We start from the raw sequence: 14,482 nt of genomic DNA, 5'->3' as shown, positions 1-14,482 counted from the left end.
TCAGCTGGCCCTTGAAAGGCAAGATTCTGAAAGATGGACATAAGACACGAAAATGACCAAAATGCTCATTATTTTGGAACTGAGTGATCGTGAGAACCCATGGGCCCCCACTATCCTAAACTAGTTCCGTGATTGTTAACTAAAAGGGGCCCAAGATAGCTAAGACTCCAGACCCGCATCTGAAGTGTACCAGGTCCTGACAAATCCAGAAGCATCATATGTGTTAAGAGAGTGTATACTGCTGCTTATGAAAATTTGCTTCTTGAAATTAAGGATAATAAAACTACATACAAGCAGTCACAACTTTGGGGCCTCCAAATCATCCAATTTCTTCTGTCTTAATTTAGTCAAACGTTTATTTTAGCTCATATTATATACCAATAACCATACCAAGCCAGTAATAAACAAAATGTAAAAAACCAAGTCCCTCTTGCCAAGAAGCTTATAAGCTAGGAAGAAGAAAGACAGTCAAGTAGACAGTTAAAATACAGTGTGATCTGTACTCTGACAGAAGCAAATACAGGCTCTTTGAGAGCACGTGGGAGGAAGAAACAGCTACCTCTGCAGAAATGGAAAAGCAACAAGGGAATGAAGGTATCTCAGGCAGCCAAATGAGGGCAGGAATTCTAGGAAGAGAGAAGAGCATATCAAAAGCCACTGATGAGGAACCACTGCACATTGAAAAAAATTTCTATGTTCAGTAATGCTAAAATGTACAAGGCGTATTGAGATGAGTGAGAAATGGAAAAAGGGATGGAGCTAGATGGTGAATGCTAAAAAAAAAGTTTGAACTTTATCCTATACTTAATATCAAGCCACTCAATGACTGATCTGCTCATTACTTGATTTCAGCTGTTGAGTCAACCCCCCCCTGTAAACTCCCTTGACATTTTATGAGTCAATGAGATTTGGGGACTAGAGCAGTGGTTCACAACATGTTCCCAAACCAGCAGCATAATCAGGAAACTTGTTAGAAATGTAACTTCTTGAGCCCCACCCCAGATCAACTGAATCAGAACCTCTGGGGTGGGGCCCAGCATTTGTGTTTTAGACAGATGAGGCAAACGCCAAAGAAACAGCTAAGCGTTAAAAGCAGAGATCAAACCTTAGGGATGGGCAGGGAACGAGTAAAATTTTTACTTTTAAACTACTACTTATTTCAACTATTACACTTATTACTTTAATAATTTTTATAGTTAACTGGTGAACAGGAATGAGGGTAAAGTAAAAAGGAAGGCAGTCTCGATATTTTTTTCACCTCTAAGACTTAAATAGACAGACACTTTCTGTGACTGTTGTTGTTTTAAGCTAATACCTGTATAAGGCTTATTATGTTCTACACACTTTTACATATTCAATATTAACTCATTTTACAGATACAAAGACTGAGACCCAAAGAAGTTAAGTAAATTGCCCAAAGTCCCACAAGCTATGTTTCCTTTTCAGAAAATTGATTTGTTTGCAAAGCAAGATGATTTTCTTCAGGCAAAAGTATCAATACAAATTAATCAAATCGCCTTACTTTTCCTCCTAAATCCAACTGCGATGAGACATGATGCCTTCATACTGTCCTCTACTGTCTAAAACCTCGAACAAAATGGCCTTCTCCACAAGTGGCCTGAGAATTTCCTCCTTCAAAACCTATATTCCCATTTCCTCAGTTAAAAAAGAAAACTGCTGGGTATCAACAGCTAAACTATTGCCTTAATCGTCCAGGCAGCATTTTTAAAAAACTAGCATCTAAATTAAATGACACTCAAATGAGTAGATTGAGAGAGAATTTTTTATTCAAAATCAAACCAGCAACTGGACACCTCCCTTCTAAAACAGTTTTGATTACTGCTGTTCTCTTTTCCCTTACCTATTCATTTTATTATACCACTTATTTTTACCACACACATAAGTTTCCTTAAAGACTGCAAAAGGAAAAACTATGCTGTTAGAAGTCAGAAGAGTGGTTTTAGGCGAGGGGATGGAGGATTGAAAAAGGGTATGAAGGGATTGCAGGGTGCTGGTAATGTTCTGTTTCTTGATCTGAAAGCTTGTTACATGGTTACAATTTTGAACATTCATGAGTTGCATATTTAAGTACAATTTTATATATATATGCATATATGTATACATATATATATTTCAGAAAGTTTTTTTAAGCCCATAATAAATACCACGAGCTAAATTATAAAAATAAAAAGGGCCAATACAATTTCTTTTCCTTAATCCCTCCTGGAACACACAGGCTGACCTAACAGATGGTGCATGCTTAGGTGTAGAAGTGCAGCAAGAAAGCCAACTCAGAGACACCCGCCTCCTTCCTGTCCCTCTTCCTTCCCCTATTCTTTCATCCCATGTTCTTCTTCACCTACATAATCCCACATCATCTTCTTGCAAGAATGGGGAAAATGGGGTTTTTGCTTGCTTTTCCTCCCTAATTTAGCAAACATTACTAAGATATTCTATATGGCTACTCCACGCCCACCCCCCTCAAAATAAAGACACTACATAACAACAATCACCCAATTGGGAGCATTTAATTTTCTCAAAAACTGCTTGTAGCTAGTCACCTCTTCAAATTCTTACAAAGGTTATGGTACTCACAATATATTTGTGTAATGATAAAATATACTTTAACAAAAACTAGTTTCTAATGGCAACCACACATTTGTGGCTTGGGGGAAGGGCTGAAGTAGGTTGTTTCTCAAGGAGTCTGGTGATCGCCAAACCTGATTAGGAAACAGACACACAAAAGTGTGTTTATATGTAAAGTCTACAAATAAGTATTGACAATGTAGTTTTCCCTCCCCAAACAAGGCAGTGATATTCCTGAAAAAGCTGTGGACTTTTCAGAAATGAGAAACACACCTTGAAGAGAAAAAACATTTAGAGGATCAAAGTGTCATGGTGGGCAGGGTCCATGGGGAACAGAACACAAAATGAAGGAAATATAAATGACATTTCCCTCATGCTCAATTAGTAATAATAATTCCTATACAATTAATTTTCATTGACTATTTCTTACTAACTAGGGACTTGTTAGGACTTCCCCAAAGAACTTGGACATACATTTCATTTTGTGACAGATAAAATGCATACCACAGGCATTTCACTAACTCTGGTCCTCACTCAAATGTTCAAAGCCTTCCTGACTGTCTGACTTGGCATTGCTGACTCTCGCTCTTCTCAGCCCCTTTCCCCCTAACACCTGCCACTATTCTCAAACATGTTTGGAAGCAGGAATGCAGTGCTAAGATAGAATGATTCTCTCTCCGGCTTATAGAGAATAAAAAGTATAGGACAGGAAGTCCACATACACTAAAAGGCTTGCCCGTAAAAGTAACTCAAGGTTAGACAAGGATGACTGTATCTGGTTAAATTTTTAAAAAACCCAAACATGTAAATCACACCTAAAGTTCCCCAGGCAAGTTCCCTAAACCGATCTAGAAAATGCTGAGCGTACTAGTTGTCCTCAGGGTGCTCAGCGAGGGCGGCAGCTGAGGCAACCGCCTCTCCCAACTCACAAGCAAGGAGTGCCACATTCTGAGTATAGGCTTGTTTGAGCTGTCAAAAATCACTTTCAGTGAGGAGGAGAAAAAATGCTTGGAATTGAAAAGAAAGACAAGCACACCCATATTACCCAAATAATATGGCCAAAGGCCATAAAAATAGTTCCAGGACCTGAAAACTTGCTTCCATTTGATATTCAAACAACACAACCATGGACACTGCTGCTACCGATTTACAAATGAAGCTTTTACTCCTGGCTGCTCTTCTGCCACTCACCCTCTGGCAGTTGGGAACCTGTTCTCTCCGTACACTTTTCCCTCCTCACAAGCTTAAACTAATGATAAATGAATTGTGGAGCTGTCATCTTCCACCTTCAGTGAAGAAGCAGGGAAATCTGGTCTGTTGAGAGGAAATAACAACTCAGACAAACAGAGAAGGGGCAAAAATGGGTGATCATGAAACCTCTGAAAGAGAGAAAACTGAGAAAATGACTTCCTCAAGTCCTCAGTTTTCCAATTTTTGGTTCAAGGCCTTTAGGAGACTCGATCACACTTTGTCCCTTGCATCTTTGAAAGGGCCCTGGTCCTTGGTAATAAACTCTTTTCTGCTTAAGCTCATTAGAAGCAGGTTTCTATTACTTGTAACCAAGAGACAGCTGGCAAAGGTAGGGTCATTTTCATCTCTTTCCCTGTTACACAGATTAGGAGATAAGGGTGTGAAGCAAAGTTTCATAGAATAAGTAGCCCTTGACTTCCTTTTGTAAAACTTATTTCCACAGTTCAAGAGATTTCCTGGGCTTTGAAACTTTCCTCTCTCCCTCCCTCCCTCCCGCTCAGGGTCAACTACTAAAGGTAGATCTATGTCAACAGCAGAGGTAAGCTTAAAAGTAAAGAAGAGAAGGGAAGTGGGACACATCCACCTGCCCATGTAGGTCTGGACTGGAACCAAGGAGTCTTCCTGTTAAGAAAGGCTTCAGGGTGACATGGCTCATGGGCCTAGCCGCTCCGCAGCATGTGGGATCTTCCCGGACCTGGGCAAGAACCTGTGTCCCCTGCAACAGCAGGCAGACTCTCAACCACTGCGCCACCAGGGAAGCCCAAACCAACCTTTTAAAACAATTCTTTGTAGGCCTAAATGAAAAAAGAAAAAGAAGGCATAGAAAGGAGCCTAATTATACTGTCTCTCCAGGAAACTCTGAACTGTTCAGGAACAAGAAGGAGAAGAAAGCTATGAGGCAACATTCTATTCCTTAGTAAGTCAGAGAGAAGAAAAATCATAATTAAAAATGACTGGTGATGTTCGACTAATAGGTAATAGAAAAGGCAGCATGGATAAAAAGAAGTTCCTCTGAAAAAAAGGTAACACACAGACAATCCCAGACTGAGAAGTAGTATTACCCAGCAGAGGTGCCAAGCTCTAGAGCAGTAGTTCACAGCAGAGGAAGAAGTACACATCAAATCACCATGGGGCAGACAATAAGGAGGGAGGTTATCCCCATTTACACTGAGGGGCACTGCTATGATTAAGTCTGAACCGTTCCCAGAGTGTGTTGGGACAGATAAGAGGTTGAGAATCACTGTTTAAGAGTCACTCTTCAGGTCTTCTCTACCATCCCCAAAGCCGGCCAAAGAAACTGGGAGAAATCCAATTTCTCCTGTAGTAAGAAATATAATTATGGCAGCTCAAGTTAGAATTTGGGTAAAATTTTCCTTTAAGAAATTACTAGGCCTTGTTCATAGTCTATTACAACATTACATTAAAAGTTAAACAGATGTACTAATGGTCAGTGACTTAATCACTTGCACTGCTTTTATAGGCAATACAGTCCAAGTGCAAAGCAAAAACTTAACAAGGAACTTAGGAGGGCCCAATCTGTTGATGCAATCTGTGTATATAGGGCATGTTCACTAGAACACCAAGGCGGGAATCTACCTTGCCTGAGGTCACAGCTTTTAGCTAAAGAACTGAGGACAATAAGCAATAATACCGAACCGCATATCCAGGGAAGGAACCAGTGGGCAAAGCCTCCAGAGACCACTGGCAAAAGTGAAAAGAGAACTGAAAACTCCCAGCCCTTCCCTAGCCCCATCTCAGTCAAAAAGAAAGGAATCAAACAAATTGAAGTGACAGAAAGAGGCTGCACATACCTGTACTATGTCCCAGTTCATTTCCACCTCCTCCTTAATATTGTTGGCATTTGCTGGAAACCTGACAGGCTGCCCCTGAGGACACATTTCTGTCTTCACTTTCTTCAAAGGGGGCTGACTGCATGCGAAGCCATCTTCACTCTCCTCCTTCTTGCACCCACCTTCCCACGTGGCGCTTGTGGACGGTGTCTCTGTGCTCTCTAAGCTGCTGGCTTTGTTGGTTTCTTCATCAGCTTTCAGCTTTTTGGTCCTCCGAGCTGACGGTGACTGAGCTGAATTTTTCCGTTTCATCTTTGCTGTTTTCAGAGCCTGCACAGTCTCCAATTTATTTTTTCTGTCTTCCAAATCAACATCAGCAATAGGCACAGAGCTATTCTATCAAATCACAAAGAGATCACACATGAATTAGATAATAAAAACCAATGGCTCTGGAATATTATTCAGCAATGAAAAGGCACAAATTGTAGACATACACAATAATTTGGAAGAATCTCAAGGAAATTATGTTGAGTGGAGGGAAAGCACCAATCTCAAAAAGTTACATACTATGTGATTGCATGTATACAATATTCCTGAAAAAATTAGTGGTTATTGGGGGTCAGAGATGGGGGTGGAGGTTGGGAGGGAGGTGGGTATGACAATAAAAGGGCAATACTAGGGATCCTTGTGATAGGACTGTCCTGTGTGGTGGACACACAGACCTATACATATTGTAAAATTGCATAGAACTAAATATACACATATACATACACATATATAAATGAATACAAATAAAACTGGAGAAATCTAAATAAGACCAGTGGATTTATCAATGTCAATATCCTGGCTGTGATATTTAACTATAGTTTTACAAGATGTGACCATAGGGGGAAATGTGATAAAGGGTACATGATATCTCTCTGTATTATTTTCACAACTGCAGGTGAAGGTTTAATTTTTTTAAATAAGTGAAGAATAGGTGTACACCTGGCAGAAAAACCAAGATTTAAAACTTGCAATCAAAAGTCAACACTTTAGAGGGAGAAGAGTAACACTCACAGGTTCATAAAACTCAACATGCTACACCTGCCACCAGTTTATGAAGAAAGAGAACAGAAAACATGGCAGGACAGCAGGGTAGTACCAGGCATTTTTCCTTAGTAAGAGGCTGCACAGCAGTACATGCAGGTGTCCAAGGGCTACTCTCTGCACCACCCACCCCTCCCCCCAGGTGACAACTCAGGTGTGAAGCAATGACATCTGGCACTCATTTTGAGACTAGAGTAGTAAATAAGATACAGACCCTGCCCCATGGAGTTCACAATTTCACAAGCTAGCCTGTTTTCAGTTACCTAAGTGATGTAGGTGGCACAAACTCAAACAAAAGAACTGCTCCCAAACTAAATTTCAGTCAATATTGAATTTTCTCTCCTATCAGATAATTTTCCATAATTACTGACTACTGAAAATACTGGGAACTATAATAAAGAGCACACCCCCTCCATCCTAAGGCTCACCCATCACCACCTAACCTGGAAATGATATATAATACATTAAATAGCCCTCCAAGTATTACATTTTTAATTGGAACATATAAAAATAGAATGCCTCCTCAAGTCCATAAGAGTTGATAATAACTTGATCAAATTAATTGACATAGCTAAAGAATGTGTCAATCATACAGAGTTGTCAGCCCTAGAGGAACAGAAAAAGGAGAACTGTAGAAAGCAAATACGATCAGCATTCTAAGTAACATACAAAGAAGAGGAAAGGTTAGCAAACAGATTCTGAGTAATTTGCTCCCAATGGTTCAGACAGCCCTCCTGTGAGATGGATACATCAGACTACCTTAGACTCATGCAGTTAAAACATTCAGTTCTCATTGTGACAAGCGCAGTACCTCGACCACAGAAGGCATTCAATAAACCTAAATGAATATTTATCTAATTCTCCTATTCTGAGCCCATGCTCATCAAGTAAATTTCTGATTATTATTTAATTCCCTACTTACTTCAGCCTCCAACGAGAGACAGTGCTAGTCTTAAGAATTTAACTCCTTGCGACGGTTATATCAAACTATTAATTATTAAACCAGCACTCTGGTTTTATACACCACTCTTATGAGCATGGCTGATGTAAAAACACCCACGAGAGATATATCGGTTCCTGAAATGCTGACAAAATCATGTTCTTGACTTAGAAACCCAGTTCCGTTACTCACTATCTGTGATCCATGAGCAAGTCACTTAACATCTCTCCCCTTGGCTTTCTGGTCTATAAAATCAGGATAATTACAGCACCTGCCTCAAGGGATTGTTGTGAAGATTAAGTAATATCATGCAAATGCAGTGCTGAACATGTCGCGGGCTAACGGCTTGGTAAGCAATCAAATATCTGCTGTTACCATCATCATTATCGTGACTACCACACCCAGACTACCTCCCAGGAGAGGGAAAAGGAAGTAGATGAAGAAATAAAGAAAAAGTAAAATGACTAAGGGGGGGGTGGTTTAAAGTAAGAGGAAAAAAAGAAAAGCCAGCAGTCAAAAATTAGACACTTAAAGGTATCTTCTCTGGAGTCTTCAGGCAAAATTTACCTAGGGTTTCTTAGTGTTGTTCATAGACCCCTGAGACCCTTTCAGGGGGTCTGCAAGGTCACAACTATTTTCATAATAATGCCAAGGCACTGTTTGACATTTCACTGATGGTGCAAGAGCAATGGTAGCAAAAAAACAAGGCAGTGGCACCAAGCTGTACTAGCAATCGCTGTTCCCTTCACTGTCACACACTTGCAATAAAACAATGTCAGCTTCACTTAAGAATGAAGCAGTAAAAGTTATTAATTTTTAAAATTTCAATCCTTGAAAGCACACCTTTTTCATAGTCTGTACTGAAAGGTACATAAAGCACAAATGTACACATAAAGCACTTCTGCTGCAGGCCAATGCATACTGACGTGCAGTGGTTGTCTCACAGTCAATCAATTAGTGAACCAGTATTTTCCAAATGACCAACACATAATGTTACAAAATCATGCATAGGTAAAAGAGCCATTCAAACAACACAGACCAATGGATTTTAATGTAATAGAATATAGTATGGTTACAGATTCCACAATGAAACCTTTTAAACTATCACTTACTGAGTTTTGGTATAGTATAAAATACTATCTACAATTATCTGAAAAGGCTATTAAAACACCATTCCCTTTTCCAAATACACATCTGTGTGGAGGCTGGGATTTCTTTTTTATTTCAAATATCTCCTAGTAAATCAGACATTAAAGACATTTGCAAAAATGTAAAACAACGTCATTATCTTAATTTTTTTGTTGTTTTGGGGAAAATATATACTTATTTTTCATTAAAAATGTTATTTGCATTAACATGTAATAGGATTTTTTTTAAATTGATGAATATTTTCTCATTTTTAATTTCTAATATGGTAAATATTTACAGATACAACCCACCTAAGCAAAAGTTCCTTGGGGTCTTCAGTAAGTTCTAAAAGTGTAAAGGAGTCCAAAGACCAAAAATTTTGAGAAAAGTGAATCCAAACATGTTTAGACCAAAACACAGATCAAAAACATATGGAAAGGGCTTCCCTGGTGGTGCAGTGGTTGAGAATCCACCTGCCAATGCAGGGGACACAGGTTCAAGCCCTGGTCTGGGAGGAGCCCACATGCCGCAGAGCAACTAAGCCCATGCGCCACAACTACTGAGTCTGCACCCTAGAGACTGTGAGCCAAAACTACTGAAGCTCATGCGCTGAGAGCCTGTGCTCTGCAGCAAGAGAAGCCACTGCAATGAGAAGCCCGCGTGCCACAACAAAGAGTAGCCTCACTTGCTGCAACTAGAGAAAGCCTGTGTGCAGCAACGAAGACTCAACGCAGCCAAAACTAAAATAAATAAATAAATAAACAAACAAACAAAAATATGGAAATAACTCTCCATTTTTTTTTTTTTCCTTCAAGGACTTTATTTTATTTTGCGGTACGCCTCTCACTGTTGTGGCCTCTCCCGTTGCGAAGCACAGTCTCCGGACGCGCAGTCTCAGCAGCCATGGCTCACGGGCCCAGCCGCTCCGCGGCATGTGGGATCTTCCCGGACCAGGGCACGAACCCGTGTACCCTGCAGCGGCAGGCGGACTCTCAACCACTGTGCCACCAGGGAAGCCCCATAACTCTCCATTTTTAAAGCTTCTAAGATTCTACAGCCTTCCTCAGTGACATACTCAAGTTTAATAAGCCATGAAAATATTTTTCCTCCTTATATTTAACCTGAATCTTTGACACACTGAAAAATCACAGTTCATTATCTTTTGCCTTCATGGGTTTTTTAATCACTCTTAACACTTCAAATGGTAATTATGTAGCCTATAACTAAACCCAGAACTCCAGGAAGAATCTGACCATTCTTTTTTTTTTGCTATCTCTGAAAGTCGTAAACTTTCTAAATCAAAGAAGTGGCTCATTGTAAATATCTTTACCAGTTGAATCAGTCAGCAGGCCTTGGCCTTGACCTTGTGTTGTATTGTGTGAGCTTGACAGATAGCTGGAAAGGGATATGGAGTCAAGGGAAGGCTTCTTAAAAGTTAGATGTAAAAGAGCATTTTAAACTCTGTAGCAATTGAGGAAGAAAGTTGACAAGAGAAAAGAAAGGAGATGACAGAGGGAACAGAGACCTTGCAGAAGAGTGGATGAGATCTTAAGCCCAAGCGGCGAACCAATCCTTGGTAGGAGGAATGACATTTCCTCCACAGCAATAGGACAGAAGGTGAACACAAATATAGATAGCTTGGTCGTGAGAAAAGTGGAAACTTCATATATTTTCAAATAAATAAAAGGCAATGTCATCAGCTGAGTGACAGAAGAGAAAGGAATTTAGGAAGTTTAAGAAAAGAGAAAAAGGTGGAAAAACAAACCTGCTGAAGAAAAATAATGAGGTTACCAAGTATTTCTGATGCAATTTTGAGGTCTGACATTATGAATCTAAAGTAAAACAAATTAGGTCACTGGTGTGACTGTTTCCCACAATGGTTAGCTGCTCAGTGCAGGCAGGAGAGGCTATGGCTCACCCAGTGCTGGGGTTTAATCAGCCATGTAGGATCCAATAAAAGAAGGGCAAAATGGTGAGACTATTCAATAAAAAGTGATTATGTAATCTAGGCTAGATTAGGTAGGAAAAGAAAAGGGCTGATGGACAGTGACAGAGCCCTAGAGTCAAAGAATTAGGTAATGGATCTCAACTCTGGCTGTACATAAAAATCACATGAGGAGCTTCAAGAAAATAATACCACTGGTGCCAAGGCCTACCTCCAGAATTCTTTCCAGATTTAACTGGTTTGCAAAAGGGGCCTGGGCATTGGTTTTTTTTTTTTTTTCAAGTTCCCTAGGCTGAGAACTACTGATGAGAAGTTGTGACAAATTTGCAAAATTGCGGCAGTAAGGGCACCTGAGCAAGTAAGCTGGAAAAACAGGAAATGAGCTGATGGTACAAAAGTGAGATAGGAGGAAAAGAAATGTCAGCGGTAGCACAGCTTCTGGTCATGACAAGATTCAGGTTGAGCTCACGAGAGGTGTGGTGAAGGCAGAGAAGAAGAAAAAGGCACTGGAGGTGGGGAGATTAAAGAACCAGGAACACAGGGTATTAGAAGACTCATCCAAGTGGAGGGGGGTATCACTGAGAATAGTGACAGAAGATGTAGAGAGGAAGATACAAAGCAGGAGCTAAAGTCTTCAAAGAATGAAGAGGAATGGCCAGTGGATTGGCAAATTACAGCAACATGGAGAGGAAGAGACTGAGTAATGATGGATTTTGTCTACAATGTTTGCTAACAATAGATTTTAAAATTATTAAGAGGCTACCAATTGTATCTCCACCCAAAACCAATTCTAGCTCCACCTAATTAGGGTTTTCAATTATTTTGTTCGGTGGTGGTTACACAAGAACAAGATGCCAAACCAATGAAATGAAATAGTCTAACATGCTCCATGTGCTATGATTGAGCCAGAAAACTTGTGGAATATCTCTTAAGTGAGAGACTTTCCATGTGAATTCCCTTTTCCCCTTTAAAAGAAATACACATATACCAAGCACCATGGGAAGGATCAAGAAGTCACCATGACAAGAGTTCTTAAGCTGTATGCTCTTGAACCATACTTTAAAACTTATGTGTACATTTTACTGAAGAGAAGGTTCATAACTATAATCAAATTCTCAAAGGGTTTGTAACCCCAATACAAAGAACCCCGGAACTAAGAGATATTTCCTAATTAGGCAGTCAAGCTACTTTTAAGTGCAGCTATGCCATGCTCAACGAAAAACCTCCAAATTCTGCCAACAAGTCAATACTTTCTCAGCTATAGGTAAAGCCTACCCACCCACCCACTAAAAGTGTGTTCAGTGAAAAGCTTGCATGCAAAGATGAAGAAACAGAGGTGCTGGCTGATAGGAGAAAAGATCGATTCAAGTGCCCTATCCAAGGGCACAGCAAGGTACAATGTAATGTCCCCTCTATACACGATAAATGAGTCCCTGGGAAGTCAGGCATCCACTGCATATTAAAAGAGTATTCTTTTAAATGAACTAGGGAAGCTGTTATTTAAAGGAATACCACAGTGAATGATTTTGGAAATGCATATACCACAGTGAATGATTTTGGAAATGCATAATCCTTTAGGTACTGCAACAGAGCCTATAATTTATTGTTGTTGGTTTTTTTAATCCAGATTGGTGTAGCTACAGTGTTTGCTTACAGCAAGATATACATAAGTGCCAGTTGATAAATATTCCTTCTGCTCCAACACGGTGGATCTGATGGTAAATACTATTAAGGCCCCTGGCAGAAGGCACCATTGCCCTGCAGTTTTTGCCATTTACCTGCTTTGTCCTAGTCCATGTAAGGAGAAAGTAGCATCACTAATTAGGAAGGCACAGCAGTGTTCCCTCTATCCAGCTAAAGCACCTACCAGCTCTTCCTTAACAGTCACACCTTCTGAGCCACCTTTGATCTGTAGGGTGTTCTTCTTCACCCGTGGCGCCCTCTTCGGTTTGGATTCCTTGGAAACAGGCAGCTTACGGCTTCTGGGGACTTTCTTTTGGGGCTCCCAGGCACTATCCTCCTTGTCATCTTCAGAGGCAGACGATCTAAAAGTAAAACGATAGAAAAATTTCCAGAAAAAATGAAGCGAAATGTTAAAGGTGAAAAAGAGATATATGCTTTTTGAAAAAAGAATAAGGTAGAAGGCGTTTCATATAAAATGGAGTAATGTGAACACAATATATAAAGAGATATTGCTAAGAACTAAAACAAGAGAGTTGACCAGAAATACCCTCCAATACATTATAAATCACAGGTCTCCCTCCGTTCTCCTCTCACCTAACCAATACACACACCTGTACACTCAAAACATAAGAAATCATGTATCACCTTAAGTAATAAGTGGGTCATGTCACACCATAGTCACAGTGAGGTTTTCCATTTTTAAACAATGCCTAAAGACATTTTTGATTGTCCCAACTGAGGTGGGGGAGGGGATGCTATTGGCAACTAATGGGTAGAGACCAGAGATGCTACTAAACATCCTACAATGTAAAGAACAGTCCCTGTACCAAAGGATTATATGGTCAATAGTGCTGAAGTTGAGAAACTGTGCTCTAAAGCAATATAACAAACTCCACTGCCCTTATGGACCTTATATTCTAGTGTATATATTATATTTTATATTTAGTTGGTCACTTTCTCCTTGTTCAATAATTTATCACCAACACCTAAACACAGCCTGGGACACAGCATGAGTTCAATAAATATTTGTCACATAAATGAATGAAAAAGACACAGCCTTCTTCAACACAAATGACTTCAGAAGTTAGTAAATGGCAGAATGCATCTCCTTAAAATACACATCATTCTCCCACCCCATATGAAACCAATATGCTTACAACTCAGAGAAGGAAGAGAATTCATCTTTGGATATCACAGTCTGGACTTTTATTTTTGCTCTTCTTGGCAATGTTGACATCTGAAAGAAGAAATACAACATGAAATCAGTATGATTTAAATCACTGACCACTTATTTTGTCTACAAAATGATGTGCCATTCAAAACTAACACTCCAATACCTCTGCTGCGAGAAAATGTCATGGCGGGGAAAAATGACAGTCATTCACAAGCCTGAACACTTGTTTCCCCTCCTATGTGGCTGCCAACTATAAGGGCAGCTAACAGCCTTCCCATGGTTTCAAAAGCCTGATGAGTATGGGCCATCTCTGGAAACATATAAGTTCCTATAGGGTGAGAATTCTTCATTTTTTAGAATTATATGCTTGCATATACTGCAAGTATTATTTGATAATTTATCAGATAGCAAATTATAAAGTCCTGTATTAAACTCTATCTCAAAGACAAGAAATACCTTCCTTCTTCTTTATCTTCTTACAGTATAAGTAGAGGCCCATCTACAAAGTTGGCAGTCAAATAAGCAATGCTGACTGACTGAATAAGCAGCCAGGCTCCTCCTAAAACAAGATAATCTAGTCCCTTATAATAAAAGCTCACAATTTTTAAGTAAAATAATTAATCACAAATGCCACTAGAAAATATTTCCCAAATTCAAAGGCCCAGCTCTAAAAAAAAAAAAGGACTCAAATAACCAGAGACATCATACAATACAGGAAGTAAACAAATTTACTTTAGCTGATAAATTTTATTACCTAAAGACTGTATGTCAAACCATAAAAACTACATTAGACTCTGACATGTTTGTAAACCTTTAAACAAGTTCCTAAACCAGTCATATGTTATAATGCCTCCGTTCTAACTTCCACTTGGAGAAGGAACAAATACCTCACAGAA

At 39.6% G+C, this 14,482-nt stretch overlaps 1 protein-coding gene across 1 annotated transcript in view; it reads right to left on the bottom strand.

Moving 5' to 3' along the window:
- The window catches only part of SRBD1 (S1 RNA binding domain 1), a gene marked incomplete at both ends in the record, with an annotated part of 218,106 nt that extends 204,457 nt beyond the window's left edge, over window positions 1–13,649 (bottom strand). The window contains 3 exons of the mRNA XM_079721189.1: window positions 5,649–6,023; window positions 12,597–12,774; window positions 13,570–13,649. Of these exons, the coding sequence (XP_079577315.1) occupies window positions 5,649–6,023; window positions 12,597–12,774; window positions 13,570–13,649 (633 nt within the window). The remainder of the gene's footprint in view (window positions 1–5,648; window positions 6,024–12,596; window positions 12,775–13,569) is intronic.
- Between the last annotated feature and the right edge of the window lie 833 nt (window positions 13,650–14,482).

Source organism: Hyperoodon ampullatus, assembly GCF_949752795.1.
Source record: "Hyperoodon ampullatus genome assembly, chromosome: 15".
NCBI classification, from domain to species: Eukaryota; Metazoa; Chordata; class Mammalia; order Artiodactyla; family Ziphiidae; genus Hyperoodon; species Hyperoodon ampullatus.
This window is presented reverse-complemented; position numbering and strand designations above follow the sequence as displayed.